This window comes from Neomonachus schauinslandi, chromosome 1 (assembly GCF_002201575.2).
Source record: "Neomonachus schauinslandi chromosome 1, ASM220157v2, whole genome shotgun sequence".
NCBI lineage: Eukaryota > Metazoa > Chordata > Mammalia > Carnivora > Phocidae > Neomonachus > Neomonachus schauinslandi.
This window is the reverse complement of record NC_058403.1, coordinates 77,697,303-77,721,023: the sequence shown is the minus strand read 5'-3', so window position 1 is coordinate 77,721,023 and position 23,721 is coordinate 77,697,303. Positions and strand designations below refer to the sequence as shown.

The 23,721-nt window shown below is 50.6% G+C and overlaps 1 protein-coding gene across 2 annotated transcripts; it reads right to left on the bottom strand.

Annotated features, from left to right (window-relative positions):
• Positions 1-1,473: 1,473 nt before the first annotated feature.
• Positions 1,474-23,036, bottom strand: BCL6 (BCL6 transcription repressor). Of its 2 annotated transcripts, none has more exons than XM_021692738.1 (10): positions 22,954-23,036; positions 12,372-12,410; positions 11,380-11,551; positions 9,616-9,837; positions 7,032-8,003; positions 6,490-6,674; positions 4,926-5,093; positions 3,718-3,848; positions 3,462-3,599; positions 1,474-1,739 (listed from the first exon to the last, which is right to left on the bottom strand). In XM_021692738.1, exons 3-10 carry the CDS (start codon positions 11,538-11,540, stop codon positions 1,596-1,598), a joined length of 2,121 nt encoding a protein of 706 aa, XP_021548413.1. In that variant the 5' UTR covers positions 11,541-11,551; positions 12,372-12,410; positions 22,954-23,036; the 3' UTR covers positions 1,474-1,595. The 2 variants fall into 2 exon arrangements, with proteins under 2 accessions (XP_021548413.1, XP_021548414.1); XM_021692739.1 differs by lacking the exon at positions 22,954-23,036 and adding an exon at positions 13,588-14,087.
• Between the last annotated feature and the right edge of the window lie 685 nt (positions 23,037-23,721).

Below are 23,721 nucleotides of genomic sequence, written 5' to 3'. Positions count from 1 at the left end.
CTGTCAATCGTCAATCACACAGCAGGCACCAGGCTGAGAAATGTATGATGGGGCCAGACCTGACTTCATATTGTCCCCTGGACCCCAGCAGAGAGAAATTGTTTATGAAGCCAGGAGGCAAGAGGAGCCTTCACAGAATGGGCAAATTCTCCAAGACACAGAAGGAAAGGACGCCTATACCTTCATGTCAGAAGGGCGAGAAGGGAAATCACGAAAGCTCAGCCTAGAGCTCTGAGTGAAAAACAGACAGAAGCGAGAACCAGCCAGAAAGAGAGGTGAGAGGCGGTCCATCCCACATCCCCCGCCGGAGCGCCTCACGACCAGGGTCTGGAGCCTGCAGCCCGTCCCAGTCTGGGAGTCAACAGTGGGTCCCTGCCCAGTGTCCAGGAGCCAGCCCCAGCCTCAGCCTGCCCGAGACCCCAGCAGCCACTCCTCTCCATGAGCATCTCCCGCGAGATTCAGAGCCGAGGAAACCAGACCCATTCCAGTCCTGATCCCAACACAAGGAAAGACCTCCGGAAAGAGCCCACTTGACTTTTCTACATTTTATTCTTGTATTTGTACAGCTATATTTTACAACGCAGTAATGCAGTTTAGACACAGCCAAACCCTGTCTCCGGAGTAGTTCTAACACAAGCATGACGCAGAATGTGATGAGACAAACATTCCCAAAGAGAGCTTAGTGAGCGACAACTTCAAGTCCCTGTGTCTGCCTACACTTCAGAAGGGATGGCGCGCTCGTCCATCACTGAAAACTTCCATGAAAAAAGGCACCGTAGGACACGTTGTACAGGTATATACAAACTGAAAACTAGAACAAAACTACACATTTTTCCTTCGGTAGCTTTTTTTTGTTCTTTTTGTCTTTTTTTTTAATACACACTTTGTAAATTGTAAACCTTCACTTGCAAAAAAATACAAATACACTGAGGCATTTTAGACAAAATATTTTCTTACTTATACAGATGCAATACTTAAAATATTCTCTTAAGTGCTCTTTCTCAATAAAGATTCTCAGATCCGTGTCTGCCTGCAGATACAAAATCGAGCCTTTAACGCAGTTTTATATTTTTAATATATCTTTTTTAGGTTTATATATATTTATTTTATATATATATATATTTATATATTTACAACTCTGCCATATATTCCTTCACCTTTGGTTAAAAAAATTAAAGCCCTCTCTTTGATAACATACTGAAGTCTCTTCTTTTAAAAGAATGCACATTTACATACAAAAGAAATATCTGTCCCCACAAAACATATACATTCCTCATTTTGCAGACCAAGTCACGTCAGAACTTTTGCATACTCCCCCACTTTGATATATAAAATGATTTTGCTTTTTGCTGACATGGTTTGCCTTACACATAGGAGAAGAAGCAATATTATTAATGTTTTATGGCAGTGGGGGAAGGGGAGCTGCCTTGGCCCCCAGTCCCCACGCCCCCTCCCCCCACCCCCACCCCAGCTATGATTTGCACTAGTGGATGAAAGAGGCACTACATCATGGGATGAACATTGTAAAGTGTTACAGTATCCTTTGGGTAGATTCTGAGAAGGGACTCGAATGGAAAGCATCAACACTCCATGCTTCAGCAGGCTTTGGGGAGCTCCGGGGGCAGGTCAGTGGCGGACACGCGGTATTGCACCTTGGTGTTGGTGATGGCGCCATGCTTTTGGCGCAAGTGAAGACGCAGCTGGCTTTTGTGACGGAAATGCAGGTTGCACTTCTCACACTGAAGGAAAATCAGAGGCAAACTGTTAGCTGTCACCAACCCCAGGAACGTATCATTGCTCGGAGACCCAGAGAGGGAGATTCTCCCTGTGAGGGATCTGGGCGGCTCTTCCCTCTGGAAGGCCAGGTTAAGAATTCAGGCTCCAGCTAAGCGATAAGTAAGCTTTGTGCAAATGTCCCTTCGCTGTTTTCTAAAGCGGTGAAGTGTTGCTACTGCTCTTCCCCAGCCAAGCACATCATTTCTCTCCATGGGCCTTGGCTTTCCCTTCAATGAAGGACTGAGTCAACACGCTCTGCAGGTCACTCTTAACTCGACATTGGTGCATCTAAACTTCTAGCAAATATTTATTGTACTCTACTGTGTGCCAAAGACTATCCTGACACTTGAGTGAATTTGTTAACTGAATACAATGACTCCGTGGGATAGGTACTATTATCAGGCTCGTTTTACAGATGAGCAAATAAGGGTATCGAGAGGAAAACTAATGTGCCCAAGAACAAAAAGCAAGTGAGAAGATACTCAGGGACTGATAAACAAGTGGATGAAAATACCTACATTTTGCAGGTTCCCATTTGTGATATGGGTTAACCATTCATTGGTTCGTTCTTGTGTCCATCACTATCTACGGTGATACCACAAACCCACCAGAGCAGTGTCATTGAACACAGTGGTTTCCACGCCTGTAAACCGTAGGACTCTCTTTTCAAATTCAATAGAAACTCAAAAGGTAAAAGAGGCTGTGGGGTTGACTGAAAGAGCCCAGTCTGAAAACTGCTCACCTACAGCATCCTTATCCTTTTACACAGAAAGAAAATTGTAGTCCCCTGAGAGAGGGTCAGGCTTGCCTATGGCCCTAAAGAGGGATGGCGTCAGAGTCAGAATAAGAACCAGATATCCCAGCAGCCCGGCCAGTATCTCTCCCCTCTATAGCAGAGATAGAAAACTATTTTTAACCGGGAAAGAGCCGGATAGTGAATATATCACAATGATGACTCTGCGCCTGTGGTAGGAAAGTCCCCATGGATAATATGTAAACAAATGGACATGGCTGTGTCCCAATAAAACTTTGCTTATGGACATTGAAAATTAAATTTTATGTAATTTGCACATGTCACAAAATATTATTTCTCCATCTTGTAGCCATTTAAAGATATTAGAACCTAGCTCATGAAATGCTCAAAAATTAGCCCGCAAGCCATGGTTGGCTGAAAGCCTCCTCCAGAACACTAGGATTCCAATGGCCCATTCATGGTACCCTGCTGTGTAGCTGGCCACCTGCTCCTTCTTATAATGGCCTTTTCCCTGCCTTTTTTTTCTTCTATCACCACATTTTTCTGATTCTCCTCCCACTCCTATGGCTGCCCCTTCTCAAACACCTTAGGTCCTCTTAAGTGGACATCTAGTCCAGCATAGAGGCATACTGTAAGAAGCTAATTAGTGTGGAATGAATGAATGATCCCCAAATCAATGTATCTATAGTTTGGAACTCTTTCCTAGGGCCCAGATCACCTAGCCCAGTATCCCCACTTTACAGATGAGCAAACTGAGACACAGCCAATGTCCAGCAGCGTGTCTGACAACCAGCCCTAAGGCAGGTCTTAGGGCCATTAGTTCAGTGGTCATCCCACTGTGTGCTTGAGATTGGAGCAAACAGTTCTGCTGCCTGCCCCTCCCCGCCAAGCCCCTCCCAGGCCAGCTGATGGCCACAAGAGGCTCACATACATGGTAAGGTTTCTCTCCTGTGTGGATTCGCAGGTGGCTCTTCAGAGTCTGAAGGTGCCGGAAACGAGTGCCACAGATTTCACAGGGATAGGGCTTCTCTCCAGTGTGGATGAGCACGTGGGCACGGAGGTGGGCCACCTGAATGGAAGAGCAAAGCGTGAGAGGCTCTGTTGGGGTGGGCTGTGGCCCCCTCCCCCGGGAACCCCCTCTTCAGCATACAGAGGCTGAGGGGTCTTTTCCCCATGGCCCTGCTCACTTGTACAAATCTGGCTCCACAGGTTTCGCATTTGTAGGGCTTCTCTCCAGAGTGAATTCGAGTATGGGTTTTCAGGTTGGCTGGTCGGTTGAACTGGGCTCCACAAATGTTACAACGATAGGGTTTCTCACCTATTCCCGAAAGAAAGGGAACAAAGAAAGCTATATCTGACGGAGGTCTCCACAGTCACGGGTCCCTGGATCTCAGAGCAAACTGCCCTTCCTGGGCCACCTCAGCTTTCTCTCCTTTGGAAGATGTCTGAGAGAGGACCCAGGGGGCCTACCACTTTCCTGCCCTTGCCAAGCACACACCATACCACCACAGGCTGCAGGCAGCCAGGGTCAAGGAGCAGGCTGGGGCAGAGGGGACACAACACTGGGGGTGGGACAGGGAGTGGGGGGAGGTTCCAGGAGGCCTTTGAAACAGCTATGTCATTAAGATCATCTAACTGCAGACTTGGACAAGTCACTCTCCTTCTCTGGACCTCAGTTCCCCTCTCCAGAACTTGAGGGGTGAATTTAGATGACAGAGTCAGTCTCTTCCAGCTCTTCCCTAGGACTAGACTGATTCAGGAATCAAGCCCTTCACCAGGAAGAGACAATCAGGCTGCTCTAGTTTCTCTTTTAGAAAAAACATGCTTTTCCGCTTGTGGGAACGACAGCTGGATTCCATTTGCAAGAAGCCTGGGGCCTGAGTCAGAGTAGATGCTCAGGCTGGGGAAGCCAATAGAAGGGCTGAGCCTTCCTTTGTGGAAAGTTTCTGGGATAATGGACACCAAGAGAGGGTCAACTGTGGACAACAGTCGGGTTATTAGAAGCTACCTGGTAAAGGAATGTGAGTTGATAAGGAGCAAGCCCTGAGAGGAAATCAAGAGGCTTTTAATTTTTTTTTCTGGGGTAACAAAACCCTATCTACTTTGCCTCTCTCAGCCTTGGTTGCTTCACTTGTGCGTTGGGATTAACAATTCTGCCGCACAACGCTAGAGAAGCAGGACAGAGTGCCTCGGAGAAAAGACAAAGAACACAGGGAGTGGAGGAGTCGCCAGGCAAAGACAAGACAGGGTTAGGCCCACATCCAGATCAGAGCAGGGCCTGCTCCCCACCCGCCGGGGGAACAAGGCCCCACACTGCTTTCTCTAGGGTCCTCCCCCCATCCCGCTCCCAGGAACCCTGCCCAGCTGTGGCGGGGGGCGGGGGGAGGGGGCATACCCGTGTGGACGGTCTTGTGGCTGGCGAGGTTGCCCTTGTAGCGGAAGGAGGCCTGGCAGCGGTCACACTTGTAGGGTTTGTCACTGTGGGTCTGCAGTGTGTGTCTCTTGAGTGAGGCCTCCTCAGAGAAGCGGCAGTCACACTCATTGCAAAAGAAGGCCCCGTTCTCTGTCGGAGGTGGGCGGGGGGACGGGACACCACCGTTAGAAAGGGAAGGGAGGTAGGGCTCTAAGGCCACTCCCCTTTGCAGTTGCCCTCAGGGCCATATGGAACCCCCAAGCTCCACCCACCCGACATTCCGGGCCTGTGTGAGTTTTATTTTTCTGAGCATTTAGAGTCTCCGTCATGGAGGAGAAAGGGGACAGAGTTGACTACTAAGGTACAGAGGGGAAACTCAAACCAACAGCTACCCATATGGCCTGTGCCAACTTCAGGAAAGCTCAGCAGGGCTCCTCCTTCTCTAGAGAGCTCTGAGAACTGACTTTTCTTCTCAGTTCATTGTTTTATTTACATCCATACACAGGAGCCCTCAAGCAAGACCCTTCACCTCTCTGAGCCTATCTGTGTCTCTATCTCCAGAATCAGGATAGTCAACCCCCAGGCTGCCCACCTCACAGGAGCATACTGTATACCACAAAGTGTTCTAGGAATGTGAGGTATAAAATCCAACGGTACATGGAGGCCATTGAAGGAGGAAGTAACCGTGAACAGGGTCACCCTGTATCTCTCTGGATTTCATGTCCCCCAAACACTTCTATGATATTGGGAGAGCCAACAAGGATGGAAGTAGAAACGGCAGCCCAGAGAAAAGGGACTGGATGCAGAGAAAGGGCAAATAGCCAGGGGGACAGACGGGGACAGTCCCTGCTCTCCCAACTACACGTCCACAACCCTGTGCCAAATCTCACGGTGTAAGTAACTGATTTTTCCCTTCTGTTAGAACATTTTGAAAATGACATGTCACAGGGGCTCACCCCCGATTAGGCATGACTGGGCTATCCTACTGCAGCGAGAGCTTGAGGGAAAAGACAGACTTTCTTATCTAATAAAAACTGGGGATGCCAATCACAGAGTGTCCAAAACTTCAGTTTAATAATTCAGCTCAACTAACCTAATTCAGCTAACGTCAGCTGAGCACCTACTCCATGTTAGAAACTCCCTCGGACCTATGGGAGACACAGGCACGAGGAAGGTCAGGGGCTTGTCCTTACAGAACGCATGGCCCAGCAGGGGGGGCCGACCCAGGTCAGTCCTGGCAGTTGGGTCCCGAGGGACTGAGGAAGCTCTGGGAGTTAGAGCCGCTCCCCCAGGCTACCTTGGCTACAGTGCAGGTGAAAAGGGGGTCATTCTCTGTTACCCCAGACTAACTCCAATACCTCATCCCTTGCTCAGATCAGCCTGGTTCAAGAGGTCAAGAGCGGGGGGACGGGCCGGTGATTTTAAGGGCCAGTGACCTTCCAGTCGGGGACTTCTCCCAATCAGTGACAAGAGCATAAGTGAAATGGAAACGCAAACCCCACAGAGCAGAGGCAGGGGCCTTCCTTCTCCCCGGGAAGGGACTCACCACAGCTGGAATCCGAGTACTCAGACTGGGTCTCTCCCATCTCCTCGGGGAATGTGGGGCCAGCGGTGTGGAGGCACATCTCTGCATGCTGCGGGGACTGAGAGCCGCACGACGTGCACTTGGGGGGGTGCAAGTAGAGCGGTGAGTGGCTCTCGCTGTTGCTGCGGGGGGAGCCTGTCAGGGACCTGTGGGCAGGAGGAAAGAGAGCCTCAGCAGCTGGAGAGGGTAAAGCACTCCACCTGGCCTGGATGCTGCCCCCTCCTTCCCATGCTCAGGTGAACCCAGAGGCCAGAGCTGGGCCACCTCCCTCTGGATTCGGGGCCACAAAGTTATCCTTGAGCCCACCTCCAAACAGCGTATGCCCTGAGATCCCTGATGTTAATATGCTTCCTGACTGAGGCCAATTCAGTCAGTGGATACTTACTCCACACCCATAATATACCCAGTATTCAGGCAAGAACGGACACAGCCCCTGCGTCCATCGGAAGAAGTGGCCCCCGTGGGAAGCCCTGACCCCAGGCCCAGACCCCCTCTGAAAGCACCTATTGACGATGTTATTGAGCCGGCTGGCCTGTGGGATGGTGGAGTCCTCCCCGCTGACACTGAGCTTGGTTGGGGACTGGAGGTCAAGGCTCTCGGGCTCCATGGGTGGCTGGCAGGCCGGTGGGGCGGTGTAGGCTCGAGGGGAGAGGCGGCCCAGCTCAGCCTGCTCGGGTCCCTCTGGTTTGGCATTCTGGTTGAGGCTGTTGAGCACAATGAACTTGTATTTCTTCCAGTTGCAGGCTTTGGGGTCGGTGGGGCTCTTGGCTGGAGGTGAACCAGAGGTCTGGAGGATGCAGGCATTCTTGCTACTGCAGGACTCCGTGGGCGAGTTGGGCTGGCAGTCGGACTTCTGGGGGCTCTGGGGGCTGACCAGACCCTTGCGGTTCAGGGGTGCACTGGGGGGCTCAAAATGCAGGGCGATCTCATCCTCTGAGGAGGGCCTCTCTTCCTCCTTGCCAGCCTTGTCACAGGGGAAGTACGGGGCATTCCGGGCCGAGGGGGCGGCAGGCTTGGGGCCCTCGGCCACGCCGTAGTGCATGTCACTGCGTGTCTCCTCTGGGGCTGCCTCCTTGGGTGAGTAGATGCTGCTGTGGCATACACTGGGAGTTCTCTCCAGGGCCGGCCGGCTGTAGTCGCCAGGGACGGGCCTGGCACTATCGCAGGGGTGGGCCCGCTCCTTAGGGAAGGGGTTGGCCACAGGCATCCGGGCATCCCGCAGCTCCTCGTCAGAGAAGAGGAAGCTGCTGACAGGGAGGTGACTGTAGACGGGGTAAGAGGCCGGCGGGGTGGACAGGCCGCTGTACAGGCTAGGGGCGAAGGCCCTGCTCTCGCACCCTGGGGCGTTCCTCAGCGGTAGGTTATTCTCCACCACCTCACGACCCCGATAGGCCATGATGTCTTGGGGCATCAGCATCCGGCTATTCAGAAACTCTTCACGGGGAGGCTTGATGGCAGGAACCATCTCTGCTTCACTGCAGGAGAAAACAGAGAGGAGACCCGGGCCTCCAAATGAGAACTGCTGAACAGAGGACTTTCTGAGCGACACTGGTGTTAGGTAGCCACATTTGTGCTTGGTCAGCTAGACATGAGCGATGTGGCTCTGGAATAGGGAAATCCTTGCAGTCACAAGGCTTTTATGCTAGAAATCTAGCAAGCTAGCCCGCAGTGCGGGAGACTGGACCCAGACAAGGGCAGCGAGTCAGCCCCACAAGCTGTGCCCGCTTAGACATGCGATCACATGTTTAAGCCACATTCTGTGTATATGTGCGTGAATCTGTAATTCTTCAGATATTACAGAATGTAAAGCTTTCAGAGCCCTTAGTTCATCCATGCAAAATCCTGCAAAGGAAGAAAGGCATTACTGTCTCCATTTTACACACATGGAAATGGAGGCTCAGGGAAAGAAGAAGTTACACAGTGCATGTTCAGAGAGTCACAGACAAACTGGTGGCCCGTGGGAGAAGGGACTCAGCCTGTAAGCTGCCTAGAGTCCTGGGAGGAGTTTTCTTTGGAGGACCGGCAGCAGCCAGACCTGCTTTCCAGTCCCAGTTGGGCCACTTAGCAGCAACGGGCCCTGGAGCAAGTTGCTTCACCCCTCCAAGCACAAGGCCTGACCCAGAGAAAGTACTCGAAAATGACCGCAATGATGACCTCGCTACCATCATCACCCACAGGAGACAACAAGCTCTCGCTGCACATACTTGAAGGGACGTTATGTGGGGGAAAAACAGGCCAGCTCACCATGATCACAGTTAACAGAGCTGGAACCAATGAGTGAAGGTTAAGAGGGCCAGATTTCAACTCGCCATCAAGAGGAGCTTTCTAACGGTCCGAGGTAGTCAGTGCGCCTCTGGGAACACTGGGTTCCTGGCTCCTGGAGGTGATCAAACAGAGGCCGGAAACCCTCCTGTTTCATAAGGGAGGCAATCACCCTAGAACAGCTGAATCAAATGGTGCTAAAAAAGTAAAGCCCCGAGTTTCTGTTCCACTTAGCAAAGCCCTTCACTTTGTGGGCTCTCAGGATCCCCCCCCCTTAAATGATGGTCATGTCCGACCGGCCTTCAAGGACGGGATTAGACCCAGTGAACTCAATTTAATTCAATAAATGTCCTCTCTTGTAGGAGCGGGGCAACATAAAAGATGAGAAAAGCAGCCCACAGTCTGGTGGGGGAAGTAAGGCACATATGCAAATCATTATAATAGAAGTCTAAAGGAGAACTAAAACACATATGCAAATAGTGAAAATGGAAGGAAGGTCTGAAGGACAGGCAGATGGCTTAGGGATACAGAGGGAGAGCTGAGGGAGGAAGAGTGGCAATTGGAAAACGTCCACAGAGGAGCCCGCTTCCAAGCCTGGCCTGGCAGGATGGGTGGGAGGAAAGGGCCCATCCAACGAACGAAGAAAGCAAGAGGGGAATGAATGCACAGGGCATATCTGGATAGCAGAGCAAGAATTAAGAAGGCAGAAGTGTGCAAAAGCTAGCGGAAACGTAGGCTGTGGCATATTGTAGAGGATATGCATGCATTATCAAGGATTTCAGATGTCTTCCACTCCCAAGGGCTTCTCCCTCCATGGCAGCTCACCTGGCCTTGATAAACTTCCGGCAAGTGTCCACAACGTGCTCCATCTGCAGGTACATTGCCGTGGCCATCACGGCCATGATGTTGCCCTCCCGCAGATTGAGCCGGGATGTGTACATGAAGTCCAGCAGGATGCAGAACCCCTCAGGGTTGATCTCAGGGTCCAGGTTGATCACACTCAGGTTACACTTCAGCTGGTCCGTGAAGATGCTATAGAACAGGCCACTATAACACAAACACACGTGTCACAAGAACGGACAGGACTGGCAATCAATTACAGTCAGTGTCAAGGCTCAGCTCCTCTTCCCTGGGCCTCGCTCCAGAACTTCCACAGCAATTAATAATAACTGCCATTTACGAAGAGCTTACTAAATACCAGAGAGTCATTAAGCACTTTACATACATTATCCTGTGTTCCTCACAACCTTGCAACGTAGATATTATCACTCTCCCCTCTACAAGTGGGGGAACCAAGATCAGAAGGTAAATGATGTTCTCAGAGTCACAGAAGCTATTTTCCTTATCGTCTTAACTGCATGGATTACCAGAGTGAAATTTAGCACTCATTTGCAGTAACCATTTTTAGTCTATAACTTTGGAATAAGCATTTCTCTTCCTATTCCAACACATGATCCTTATTTTTAAAGTGTCATTGTCTGTTTTTAGAAACAACTTGGGTATCGACGATAAATAAATAAAATGGTGCCTACATCTATAGTCTACTGATTTTCTAAAAGCCCACAGACTTCCATAAGGTCAATATTCCTAGGAGACACAAGTCAAACCTCAAGCCGTGCCTCCAGGGACCATGTTGTCTGGTAGAGGAAAGAAGGCTCAATTACAAGTCAGGATTCGGGCTGGCATCTCAATGCTGCTCTTTCTGAATGGGTTGCCAGAAGTGAGTCAGACTTTAACCAGTAAGTAGCTGTGCAACCTTGGGCAAGCTGCTTAACTTCTCTGCACCCTAGTTTCCTTCCCTGCAAAGCAGGAACAATAGAGTCTACCTGACAGGGTCGTGCATGCCTGGCACAGAGTAAGCTCTAGGTTAGCATTTTCTGTTACTTTTATATCTCTGTAAACCTCTGTTCTCGTCACTACTAAAACACAGGCGTTTGCTGTAGAGCTTGAGTAAGCTCTCTTCTGGCAGTAGAGACCCCCGACTTTACATCAGCTCACCTATCTGTACCTTCATTTTATTGTCTATAAAAGGGAAGTAATTATGCCTCCATAACACAGAAGGCCACTGCAGAGATTCAGGGAGATGATGTAATGTGAACTAGCTCCAAAAACTTGAAACACTCAACAATTAGGAAGAATCGGCCGGCTCTCTCTCCCTAACTTACACACATAGCCTGAAACACCCATGGAAAGATAGCCACAGGATAAAATACATGCAGTTATAGAGTAAAAGGGCAAAAGACTTCAAATTCACTTGCTTCAAATACCGAAAAACCCCCTTTCACTTCTCCTTTCTTCACTGGTTAACTGAAGTTATTCTCCGTGTTTGTTCCAAACACATCCTTTCTAGAGACAGTCTACCATTTCTGTTCCCTCGCTTCCCACAGAACAGAAACTCTTTCTTCTCCAAACGTGTGTTCATTCATTCATTTCCTGGGAACCTACTCCACCAGGCCACATGCGCTGGCGGTCTGGAGACAAACTAGACGTAATTCTAAACACAGCAAAAGGCCCACTCGATCTGCCTTGCTACCTGCCCACACCATCGCGCCCTTCTATACAACCGTCTTTCCCCTCCCGGCCCCTCACCTGCAGGCCATGAGGACTGTCTTATGGGCTCTGAACTGCTCACGGCTCACCACGATGACAACATCAGTCAAGATGTCACGGCTCCGGAGGCGATTAAGGTTGAGAAGAACGTCACTGGCATGGCGGGTGAACTGGATACAGCTGTCAGCCGGGGATGCCATTTTGTCTTCACCTGGAAAGAAAAGGGTCAAAATCGTGTTGAATTCTCCAGAACCTGATCCCTGCTCTACCAGGGCTGTGAAGACAGGTGGCGCAGCCTGCTAACACACCAAGGTCCCTTGTGTTGGGTCTTTGACCCATTTGTGGGCCCATCTCTGGGCATTACTGTTCACATCTGTAAGATGGGAAAAAGAATCTTTCTCTAACAAGTTGGAATAGAAAGCCCTTTTGGGGAAAGCGGAAGTGAATGAATATTTGTAGAGTGCTTTTCCCACATACCTAGTACTCCGCCAAGTGCGGAGAGGCAGTGAGGGTGAGAAACCACGATTTGAAGGTTAGCATGCCAGCTTTATCTTTTGCTAGCTGTGTGACTTGGGGCAGATTGTTTACTGTTCCTGGGCTTTGGTTTCCCAAAATGGGAGGAGTAATACCTATGTGGTTGTAAAATTTAGAGATCTGTGCCTGGTCCATAGCAGGTTCTCAAAAATCACAGCTATTCTTGTCAGGATCTCATTTCATTATCCCAGCCACCATCTGTTTCTTCCTCTTTTAGGCTTTACAATTGTCTGAATGTACTTCGAGCTCCTGGCACATTGCTGGTGCATAGTAGGTGGCTACATTGGCTCGGAACTAAGAAATGAGTGAGGGTATGAATGATCACAGCACAGTTAAGATAGTCTAACACAGGGGTAAATGGGTGAGGGAGAGGGACCCGGCCATCCTTTCTCTCATCTCACGAAAAGTGGCCAAGTTCACAGCAACACATGCATCGGCAAAGTCAAAGGAAACAGTTTGTCCACAAAATTTTAAAGCATATAATTAGATTTACTTACCCAATGCCTTGATTCACAGTCCAAAATTTTGCTTAAAATCTGCAGGGAAGAGAAAAAAGCAAACAGAAATTGATTCCATGAATGTTAGATTGTCCACTATAGTCTTATTTTAGGACACACGTATTTAGTTTTCCTTTGATAGCTGCAGCTTGCCAGCTGGAGCGGTTTTACCACAAGCTAGCAAACATTTTTCCAGCTCTGCTCTTACGGCAACAACAGGCACCCGAAGCTATGCGATAGTCATGTTTTTGCCCTGAGTACTGGGAACACAACTGCATACGTTAATTATATGTACACATACACATGTAGTTCCTTTGTCAAAGTAGAAAATGCATACCATCCAAAGGCCACTTGTGTTCATGGGAAAGAAAAATAGAAAAGTGGTTCTTTCAATATTAATGAGAATGGTCCTTCAGGGGCCTAAGAACTCTGGACAATCTCCAGAACCTGCTAAAATATTATCTTTTGAGTCTTAGAATGATTTCTCAAGGTCTACTGGGGTCAATATCCGTATCCCTATTTCACTGATGACGAAACTGAGGCTCAGGGGTTCAAGTGGCTTGGGTAGGACAAAAAGCCAGGCAATAATTCCTGATTGTCTGAACATTTAAGACTAAATACAGGATCTGCAGAATACACCCAGAGATGGCGTGTCTATGCTTTCCTTGAGTATCTTTGCCTTTTTCAAAGTTTCCTCTTCTTTCCCTCCTGGGTCTAAGACTAGATAGAAGGCTACAAACTTCCAAGCTTGTGCTCTCCCTGCTGGTCAAAGATTTAACTGCATGCTTTAGCTAAGAACTGGCCAGGGAGCACTCAGGAAATATGCACCCGCTCCAAATTTTTGTTTCTCTAAAAGAAAATAATTTCAAAGCACAGGTGGAAGACTCTCATTTATGATCATATGTAGGCTGCAAAACAAAACAATATCTGAATCCTCTTCCACTCCCCCCACCTTTTTTTTTTTTTTTTTTTAAAGCATAGCTCTTTAGAGCTATTTTCCGGGTAAAGGGGCCTGAGGCCAGGGAGGTCATGTTGGGCCACGTAGATGGTTAGTGGCCCAGCCCTCGGTCTTCTGGCTCAAATTCCTGTCCCTTTTCCAAATCAGCCTACGTGCTGTAGAACATGCAAGACAGCACCCTAATGTGGGTGAATCTCATTTTTAAGTTCTTTCCCCCACACAAACACTTTGCCCCCATTCCAGGCTGCTGAATCTTACCAAATGAGCACTCTAAAATGAGAGGTTTCCTTGAGTCTGTAACCAAACACTCTGACATTTCTCTGTGGTCCCAAGTGCCAGTCACTCAATCCCATTGGCTTCAAGGTTAGCGTGTGCATGTGAGTGAGTGAGGATGAGGGAAGGGGATGGCTGAAGGGAGAGGACAGAAAGAGACAAAAGAACCTATTTCCTCCTCTCCCATCCTAACTCAAGATGGGCAAAGAGAGATACACTAGATCGGTCCTAACCAAAGTTCAGTGATTGTCTCTGTTGAAAAAGAATGCTAAAGACACATGAGAGTTTCATTTATAAACCACCTCCTCTTCCCCCATGAAAGACATCCCTAAACACTTCTGGAATACCTAAGGCTGTCCTTTAGCCAGCTTCAACCACCAGCTCGCTTGTGAATTCCCAGTCACAGACTTTTGGAACCATGGGAAGCCCAGATTTGCCATTTCACCTCGGCAAGTGGCAATGACTCGTTCCATATGCAGATTGAAACAAACAAACAAAACATTCCCCATTCCCAGGGGTCTACTTGTCAGCCTGGCCCTGGGGCTGGGCCATTTTCATCCTCCGCCACTGCCTGGCTTGGGCAAAAACAAATGCACATCTGCTGAGGTCCACATCCCTATTAAGTCCACTCCTTCTTCAGCTAGCTCTAGCTTCAGGGGCGCGCCACAGTTAGTGAGTGTGTGTTATGGTGGATGTGGGAAACCATGCCTCGCTCTAAATGCTGCAAGTGTGGAAGCACCTAGCAGCTGCTTTGGTTCTTACAGACCACTCAGCCCCTTCCCAACCATTACTGTATGGGATCCTTATAACAGCCCTGATTAACTGAGAAGGTCACTGAGGCTCCAACGGATAAGCCTTGCCCAAGACTGAAAGCTAATCTCCAGCAAAGTCCTGGACAAACTCTGTCACCTAGCTTCAGCCATCCCACCCATGCCACGCGCAATACTCATAACACGAAAACACCTGCCAAGAGAGCAGGGCTGTCAAGAGAAACTGACAACTGCAAGGGCCCAGACCTGGACTGTCGGGATCACCAATCCTGCCCCAGCCGCAGTAACCACCAAGCCAGACCTAAACGTGGTCTTTCCACCCACACACTTTCTCTCTTCTGCCTTTTCAAAAATCTCTGGATTTGCAATTAGGCACCTTGAGGAGAAGGCAGATCTTTTAAAGGAGCTGGAGAAGAAAAAAGAGGGACCCTTCCCTCTAAAAAAGGCAGAGGGAAGAGAAGACAGCAGAAGGTGAAGGCGGAGAGACAAGAAAAGAGGTGAGAGAAGGACGAGAGGCGAGGTTAAGAGCTAGAGTGAGCCAGTACGAAAGCCCCCATCCATCCTTTTCCCCTGGCTCCTCCACTCGGTGGGCACTAAGCAGCCGTTTCCTCTCGCGCTCGCATACAGGGACACAAACCCGAGCCCTGCGCTCCGCGGCAAGCCCGGGCTAGATTCGCCCACCCCGACCTTACCGTACCTACCCGCCAGGGACCGCCCACCCCCGGGCGTTCTGCGGGCACCGCTGCCCATCTGTCGCGAAGCCCCCGCAGGCGCGTCGGAGGCCCCGTGGTGAGATCGTGGCAGCCCTTAATTTGGCTACATTCAAATAAAACGTTTCGTGCACTTCGGTAGCTAACATTGTGTGTGCGCTTTTTTTTTTTTTTTTTTTTTCCTGTTACGCCGTCAAGGCAGGGGGTAGTGAGGGGAATGGCACAGCCCTCTCATTCCCGGAATGTAGTCGATCTCAGCTCAGCGGATTTCACAGAACACTCTGTCTATCGCCGGCTCCAAAGAGAAGTAACTTTCCAGGAAGCTGCCGGCCCTCGACGGCCGCCAGGATCGCCGCCTGCGCCGCGAGGGCCGCCGGGGATTCACCCGGGGGAGGCGGGGCGCGCCCGGGGAGGCTCGCGGGGAATAGGCACACTTTCCCCTAAATCCCTCGCCGGCGCCCGATCGAGGACTCAGTTCACCCGGGCCAACCCTTACACATAACAGTTTTTATAAATGGGGAAAGTCGCACAAGTTAGTAGCAGAGCCAGTCTAGAACCTAGGAATTCGGGTCCAATCTGAGGTTCATTTTATGACTTCAAATTGCCCAGTTCTGGCCTCTGTTTGCCTAATGCGTCATTTATTTATTTTTGCTTTTAGCTTGCCTCCGCCCCCTTTAAGAGGGTGGTTGGGTCAGGCGTCAAGGTCAAAAAGATGGGAGTCCCTAGGGCTGAGGGTCTCCATCCAGCGCGCGCCAGACGACTTGTAGGAAAACCAAACCGAAAGCCCCTTCCGCCTACGTTGGCAAGTCGGGGAACCCTGCTAGCCTCGGTTTCCGCCCAAAGTCTTTAGAATAGGAGCTCCCAGGCCGAACCTGGCCAGGTTTCGGGATTTCGGAATCCGATTTCCCCGAAACCGTAGAGACCCGGTAAGGATTCCGCAGAGGCCGGGGCGCTGACCCGAGCGCGCACGGGCGCGCTCCAAGGACGCCTCGCTTCCTCTGGGCCTTCCTTGGAATTATAACCCCTGGGCGCCCTCTCCTAATGGGTCCTAGTAGTGGGCTCCGAGAGGAATTTTCCGGGGCGGGGGGCTCGAAAGACTCGGCGCCTAAGGCCGCAGTCCAGTCCTAAAAGTGGCGGGTGGCGTCACACTGAGCCGCGCATCCCATCAGCGGCGGAGGCGGGGTCAGGGCCGTCGGTAAAGACTGGGCCTCGGCGGCCTCATAAAGTCCTACTTTGAGACTTTCTTACCCCTTCGCCGGGTGGAATAAAGGTGAAAGCGAAGGTTGAAATTTAATATGGAATGGGGTGAGTATCTAGGAAGGGAAGTTAAAATTACGTACATGCACTTAATGGAAATTAGGATTCCCGTGGTTCCGGGAGCTCAAACCTAATCATGTCTTACCGCAGCTAAACACTAGAGAGAGCCCTCCATCAAGGCTTGAAACCGACAACCCGCATGTAGCCCCGCCTCTCCTTCCCATTGACCTACTTTAGACACAGTCTCCAGCTTTGGAGAATGCCTTTCGCACAGCCTCCCCCCCCACCCACCGCGTCCCTTCTCTAATCCCGGCCCGCCGTTGGATTATTGGTAATCTAATAACTCCAGTAACTCTCCGAGAAATCCAAAGAAGAATCTGGAAGTGCAAAGCACTGTTTAGGGGTAGGAACTAGGAATTTTAATAAGGCTGGAGCTGCCGTAGTGAAACCAGCATCAGGGCTCCTGCCGGAGCGCTCCCTTTCTGCGCAGCGGCTCAGCTAACTAGCTGCTCCAGTTTAGCCACGGTGATCCAGCGGTAGGGGGTGGGGTTAAACCGCGCCGCTGTTTTTGTTTTAAGGGTGAAACACTCTTCGCTCTCTTGACTGGAGGGCGGGAGGGCGGAGGAGACGACAATAAATGAAAGCGAATTTGATAACGCGGTAGCCTCGGCAGTCGCTTTGGGTGACCGAGGTGTTCGGGGACATTATGTCCTGACTTTATTTCTATCACGTTTCCTGCCAGTAGAGCTCTTTCAAGCCTGCAAGCTTCTAGGAAATGCAATAAAATAGAGGGATGTGTTTTATCATCAAGATCTGAAGAGGAGCTGCAGAAGGGACGCTCCCCATGCGCCCAGCTCGCGACAGCCTTCCAGAAAGAGCCAGCAGACAATGCCAGCAAACCACGTCCCCGAGCAAAGATATCTCGGCCATCCGGGCTGGACTGGGCTCTGCCTTTGCAAAAAGGCTGCCGGGGGAGGGGAGAGGCATGATGTCCCCAACCAAACAATGCCTTTAAAAATCCGATCTGGACAAAAGTCAGCCAAGGTCTTTATTCACGTTAATGAAGATGGAAGGCACTAACTGTCCTTGGAAAGCGATGAGTCAAACTTGACCACTCTTCAAACACATCCCCAGATTCGTTTCCAACCCGAACAGAGGCGCGTTTCTCCGACGCGGCCTCCGACTGCTCCCGCAGTGGGAGAGGCTGAACTCGATTTCCTCGGACCCGGGCGGTGGAGACCGCAGCATCTCCCAAGAGTGTGCGCGCCGGCGGTCGTCGCTAGGGGTCGCCGGCACCCCTACGCGCCTTTGCCATCTTAAGTTTTGAACTCCGAAAAAATAAAACTTTGCTTAATAAGAAGCTATTGTGGCCCAAATTCTATGAGGATTACACCCTGCCTGTCCATATGACCCCCCCCCCCCCCCCCCCGACACACACACACACACCAATTGATCTCTCGCCAAGCCACTAAGCAGTTTGGAAGGAAGGGGAAGAGGGTGATTTCAGAATCCAAATGTGAGCCTCGGGCTCTACAAGTCTAGGGACTGGGATTTAATCATCCATTAACCCAGGCACACCCCTCAAGATCTGGGACCTCCACCCCTCAGCACTGCGGTAGGCTTCCTGTATCTGTCACTGAAAATCTTACGCCATATTTTCTAGAATTCCTCCAAGACATCTGGGGAGCTGTTCCCAGCTACGCTGATGTGAGACATTAAAATCGTGGGTCTCTCTTACTGCTGCTCCTTTCTCTTAAGATACTTCAAGGGAGCGGAGATACACTCGCCTTTGACTTTAAGTCACTGGCCTGGAATTCAGAAGGTAAAAATCTGGTCCCAGTTAGGGTACTAACTCACCAGCAACAGGCCCCCCTCATGAGGCTGCCTGTTTTCTGAACTGTAAAGTTTTATGTCCTAGAGCCTCCAAGCGTCCCTCCACTACCCACTTCACCCAGGGAGACACCACAGTGACAGAAAGATAGTGTGTTCAAAACGGGTTATCTTACTAAGGTTCTCTTAGGGAGGCACATGCCGCTCGCTGAGCGACCGTGGACAGGGCAAGCATCTAGAGGCTTCCGAATTTTGATCCACCTTACCAAAATTTTGGAGGTCAGATGTCATCCTCATTGGATGTTGCCCTCCTCTGTCAGTCCTAGCACCTAGTAGGGATACTTGGAGATCCGAAGGTGACAGGGTCGGTCCACCGCCCCAGGCGCGGGGGGGGAACTCTGCTAGGACCTACCACTAGGTGGCAGACTCAGTCTGTTCGAAAATCACCGCGCAGCCACAGCCTTCCACAACCGACTGCCCCCCACTTTTTTTTTTTTTTTTTTGGATCTGTTAGCGGGAGGAGGTTGGCCTCTATAAGCAACGCTGCAAAACATTTAATTTACTGGATGTAATCCCGTTCTTCCCGATGCTCACTCCTCTAGTAACCACAACGCGGTCTCTGGAGCAGGGTTCATGTATTATACGTTGATTTTTCCAGCCCGAAAGGCTGAATGTATTAGAAGGGAAGGAAAGGGTGCGCTTGTCTTCAAAAAGCAGAAGGTATTAGCATAGCTTCTTGCCAAACACTGGTCAACCAGCAAAGAAAGTCGGGAATAAACTCTTGATCCCCACGGAAGAAGGGGGCCCTGGAGGCCAAGGGCAGGGTTCCGCCCAGGTTTACAGGGCTCGCTAAAGGCGGAGGGTGGGGAAAGGGGGGCTGAGTTTTGTCTTTTGGCGGGGCTGCTGGTCACAGACTGGGAGGCGGGGAGAACTGGGAAGAGCCATTCCTGGCTTCCAGTGGGGCGAAGAGAAAGGGGCCGGCTTCGCCACTACACAGCACCCTCGCTCGGATCACTGCGGCGGCATTCCCACTTGTTGCGCAGTGCAGGAAGCCGGCACGCGCCACACTACTTCGACTCCCAGAAGGCTCCAAACCCAGCTACGGACCAGCCTACCATTGCCCCACGCCACAAACCTCCGTCCCCAACCCAGCCCCCAGTAGACACCACCATCACCGACAGCAAAACTGCAGGACTTCCCATCACTGGTTTGTTTTTACACCGAGACATTCCTGCTTATCTCAGTGTCAGACTAGCAACAGAATTCAGGTGCTCTGAGAAGTCAAGTCCAAGGGGGAAGGAGGCTACCTCCGTCTGGAGAACTCACCTACTTCAAGCCAACTAGGCAACCCTCCCCGACCGCGCACGCGCACACACACACACACACACACACACACACACACACACACACTCGAACTTCTTTGCCTCTTATGACACTCTCCTAGCTGGAAAGCAACGCTTTTCCACCGCATTTGAGAAATCAACTACAAAGTCCTTTTTTTAAAGTTAGTTTTATCTCCCCTTTCTAAAGAAAAAAAAAATCCTCATAAGGTCATTTCACAATGTTTTTCAAATATTTGACTTTTGCAAATAGAGTTTCACCCACCAAGGGGTGGCGCTGCCGCACTACCTCCTCTGAATCTCTTCAAGTTTTTCACAATAAAGTGGGTTGTGAGTGTGGCTACTGGGCAGGGGAGAGAGGGAAGGAAGGATTTTGACATCTAGTCCTGGCTACCATTTACTCAACCAATAACTGGAACTCTTCAAGGCTCAGCAAACGACAGCTTAAGAGTTTAGAGTCCCATCCCTGTCCAGCAAACCCAGAATAAATTGGAGAGTCTTTTCAAGAAAGCATGGGGTAAAACCCTTCACAATTGAGCACAGAAGAAAAGGCCAATTGGAGAATTCCCTGTTCTGGCTTCCTTCTCCTTCAAGCTGCCCAGTTCACCAACAGCTTCTGGCCTTATTGTCACTATCAACAGACCCTTAAAAATCAGCCAGTGCTTGGGCCTGCAGTATTGGAAAGTCTTCCCAATAGGATATTGGAAACTTCTATTTATAAGTGGGGGGAGGGGGAATATTTCCCATCTACAGGTTTCTATTTCAGCCTGAGGACCCAACTGGAGTCATTTTAGCAAGGGAATGCCCATCTCCTAGTGCCCTCTTTCCATTTCCTCCTACCCCCAGAGACAATATTCTTTCTCCATACCCTCCCCCAAAGGTATATATTTTAAAGCAAGAATGTGATTTCACCTCATTCCTTTGAGCTCATGTTTGCTACCTCCAGGAATAGCATGTGGACTAGGGCCAGATGAACTTCAACTTGGGCTGCAGATTTACGAGGCTCTGTTCCAGTGCCAAAGGCTCTTGGTAGTAAATAGTGAGCAAAATAGATACCTGTCTCCTGACAGGTCTTGCCGGCCCCCCTCTTATTTTTTTAAGTTATTTATTAAAACCACACACACCTTGCAAAGAAAAAGGGAAACTGGCAGTCTCTGTAGAGGAAGCTGGTGGCACTGCTCAGAGCCACAAACTGTATTTCTAAACAGCCCTTTCCCTGGTTCCCTCTGTCCTGCCCAGTTTTTTTGTTTTTTGGTTTTGTTTTGTTTTGTTTTTGACAGAAAAAAAAAAAAAGCATCTATTGATACTTTACTTTAAAAAAAAGTAAAGAGTTACAAGATTTTCCTCCTGGAAACTATAAACTGAATGAGGGGAAAAGAATCCATAAAAGATTAAATCAGTTTCCTGTGGCTACTGGTGGTGGGGGAGATGACCAGCTCTCTGTGGCGGTCAGGAACCCAGTAACAGCTCTGGACTTTCAGTACCCTAGTTGGGGTCTTTCTCCCGGTTCAGCTGCTGGACCCCCACCACCACCTCTTAAGCATTGCAAAGGGGGGCACCCCGTAAAAGGGGTCTTTTTCATTCTTCTTCTTTTTTTTAATCTATTGGGTTGTGTTTTTGTTTTCCATGGGGGACCTTTAAAACTCATTATTGTAACACTAGATCCATTTTTCGCCAGAGTTCCAATAACACGGCATCATAAAGGCAACGCAATCCACAGTTCTCAAGACACTGACCACGGTCACTACCTCTCGCAGCGGGGTGGCCCCTAGCTCCCGCTGCCCAAGAGCGCAGCCCATTTCCGAGGCTCCAACTCCCCACCCGCTCCCGCTCCGGGCCGCCGCCGCCGCCGCTTTCCCCCATTCTTACTCCCTCGAGGAGAGCCACAGGTTGCAAATCCAACCAATCTCGCAATCCGTTTTTGCAAAATCACTCACAAAGATCTCCCTTTCGCGCCCGCGCCCCCTCCTCCCGCGCCGGGTCCCTCATCCAGGGCCACAGCGTGCCCTTCTCTCCTCCCGGGTCTTGCACGTAGGAACGCGGGCTGGGGCTGTTTGTTTTTCCCCTCGCCCCGTGCAAGGACCTCGGGAACCTGAAGCCTGACGTCGGCTACTCTCCAGGCTGCAGTTGTCTTTTTACAAAGCTCGCACCATGGGAAAAAAATAAGACAAAATTTAGGAGAGGCGGGGGAACAGCCATTGGGAGCTAACACCGAGTCACGCAGCGCCCAAAACACAAACACCGCGACCGCCAGAAATCCCGCCACCTTCCCGCTTGGCTGGGCCATCCTGTGAAGGTTCCCGGAGTCCCCGCACGCTAAACGGCACCGCAGGTGCAAACGCGCACCCCTTTGCCACCCACCCCCCAAATCCCTGTCCCGCCACCAGCCTCTCTCCTCAGGATGGGGAGAGGGAGCGCGCGGGGTTTCCCGACTCCCTCGACTGCAACCAAGAAAGAATAATTTTCAAAGTATTCAACATCCCCGCCCCCAGGCAAGCTAAACCTCCCCCAAAACACAGGGTAAGGGGACACCAAAACACTCGGATCTCGTTAGGAAGATCGCGGCTCTAAAAGGAAATAGTAGAAACGATACTTCAACTGGGCTTGGCGGGGGGGGGGGGGGGGGGGGGACAAAACCCGAGGAGTTCGCTTGCATTTTTCCTCCCAAATCTCGGCTCCGAGGCAGGGAATCTAGAGGAGCGAGGCCGGTGGAAGGGAGCCAGCGGGGCGAGCGAGCGGGCAGCCTCCCTCCTCGCCTCCCGGAGTCACCAAGAAGGACGGGAGAGGAGAAGGAAGGAGAGGCGAGGGAGAGGAGGAGGGAGGGAGGGAAGGGGAGGCAGGAGCGAGGGAGCGAGGAAGGCAGTTTGCAAGCGAGAAAAGAGGGAAAAAACACAGCCGCCCGAATCCAGCGAGATCACAAGCCGTACGCAAGCAGCAGCAGAAAGAGCGAGAGCGCGAGCGCGCGTCCTCTCCGTCGTCTGGGGCCAGACAGCCCCCAGACTTGCCCGGAGCACCCCCCAAACACTGTCTCGTCCTCTGGGCTCCGGCCGCCCCCTAATTCCCCTCCTTCCTCTCCTCCACCTCCTTTTCCAAAACCAAAACAACACAAGGGAGGGTGGCAAAAGCCTCCCCAAACCGGCCGATGCACTCAAAGACAACAAAAATAAAATAAATATTTAAAAAGCTATATCCTAGAGTGGGAGAGACGTGGGACTAATCTTCGGCATTTATTTTAACACCTGACAGCTAGAATAAATAAATATATACATTTATATCAATAGATACACATAGGAAACTTGGAGCCAAAGCATTTGGCAAGAGCGGAAAAAAAAAGAATTAAAAGGTAAAATAATGATCATGAGCAGCGGCGGCGGCAGCGGCACCAGCGGCACCAGCGGCGGCGGCGGCAGCAGCAGCAGCGGCAGCAGCAACAGCAATAATCACCTGGTGTCCGGCCTTTCCTAGAAACTTCTTGCATCACCACTTCTAAGAACCCCAGTTCTAAGAATCAACAGAGCTCAATTCTCGGAATTTGAGCTGAGGACTTTACCACTGCTACGTGGCAGGGGAGGACTCGGTGTCAGCTCTCCGGGACTTTTGCCTCTTTGGGCCCATGGAAAGCCCTCAAAGCCACAGTGTTTTTCCAGTTTCAGGCAGATTTCGATGTCTTCAGCGGCTGGGCGTCTCGGATTTGGAGGTTCCCGTTCGAGGCTCGAGGGGCCAGACGGCGTCCCTCCCTCCCGGGGCCCCGCACGATGGTACGGCCTGCTCCGCCAGCGTCACGTGGGCGCCCCCTCTGTGACGTCGGCGTCTTCGCTGTAGCAAAGCTCGGCCTCTGGAATTCTGAGAACTAATTTGCTATTCGGTGACATAAGAGGGGGAGTGCGCTTTGCTTTCCTGGGGTCTGGGGCTAATTCCTCCTCTCTTACCCATAAACTCAGCTCCTCGAGCTAAATACACAAAAGGGAGCGAGAGGTTCGACCCGTTGGAAAAAGTCTGTTATATATAGTAGCTTTAGAGGGGAGTAAGAGAAAAAAACAATAAACACCACAGCTCTTTCCAGCTAGAATATTAGGCACCACGAGAAAAATATTTGCCAAGCAGTTTTCGGTGGGTTCGTTTGCTTTATTTTATTTGGGACGTTTTTTGATTTTGTTTTGTTTTTTTCCTCGTTGATGTGGTTGGTTGGGATTTTTGGGTTGGTTGTGTGAT

Coding starts and splice junctions, on each gene's coding strand:
- BCL6 (XM_021692738.1), bottom strand. CDS start 11,540: ATGGCATCCCCGGCTGACAGCTGTATCCAGTTCACCCGCCATGCCAGT. Junction 5,094..6,489: donor GTACTCGGATTCCAGCTGTG/GTGAGTCCCTTC, acceptor CACCTCCGACAG/AGAACGGGGCCTTCTTTTGC. Junction 3,600..3,717: donor GTGGAGCCAGATTTGTACAA/GTGAGCAGGGCC, acceptor TCTTCCATTCAG/GTGGCCCACCTCCGTGCCCA.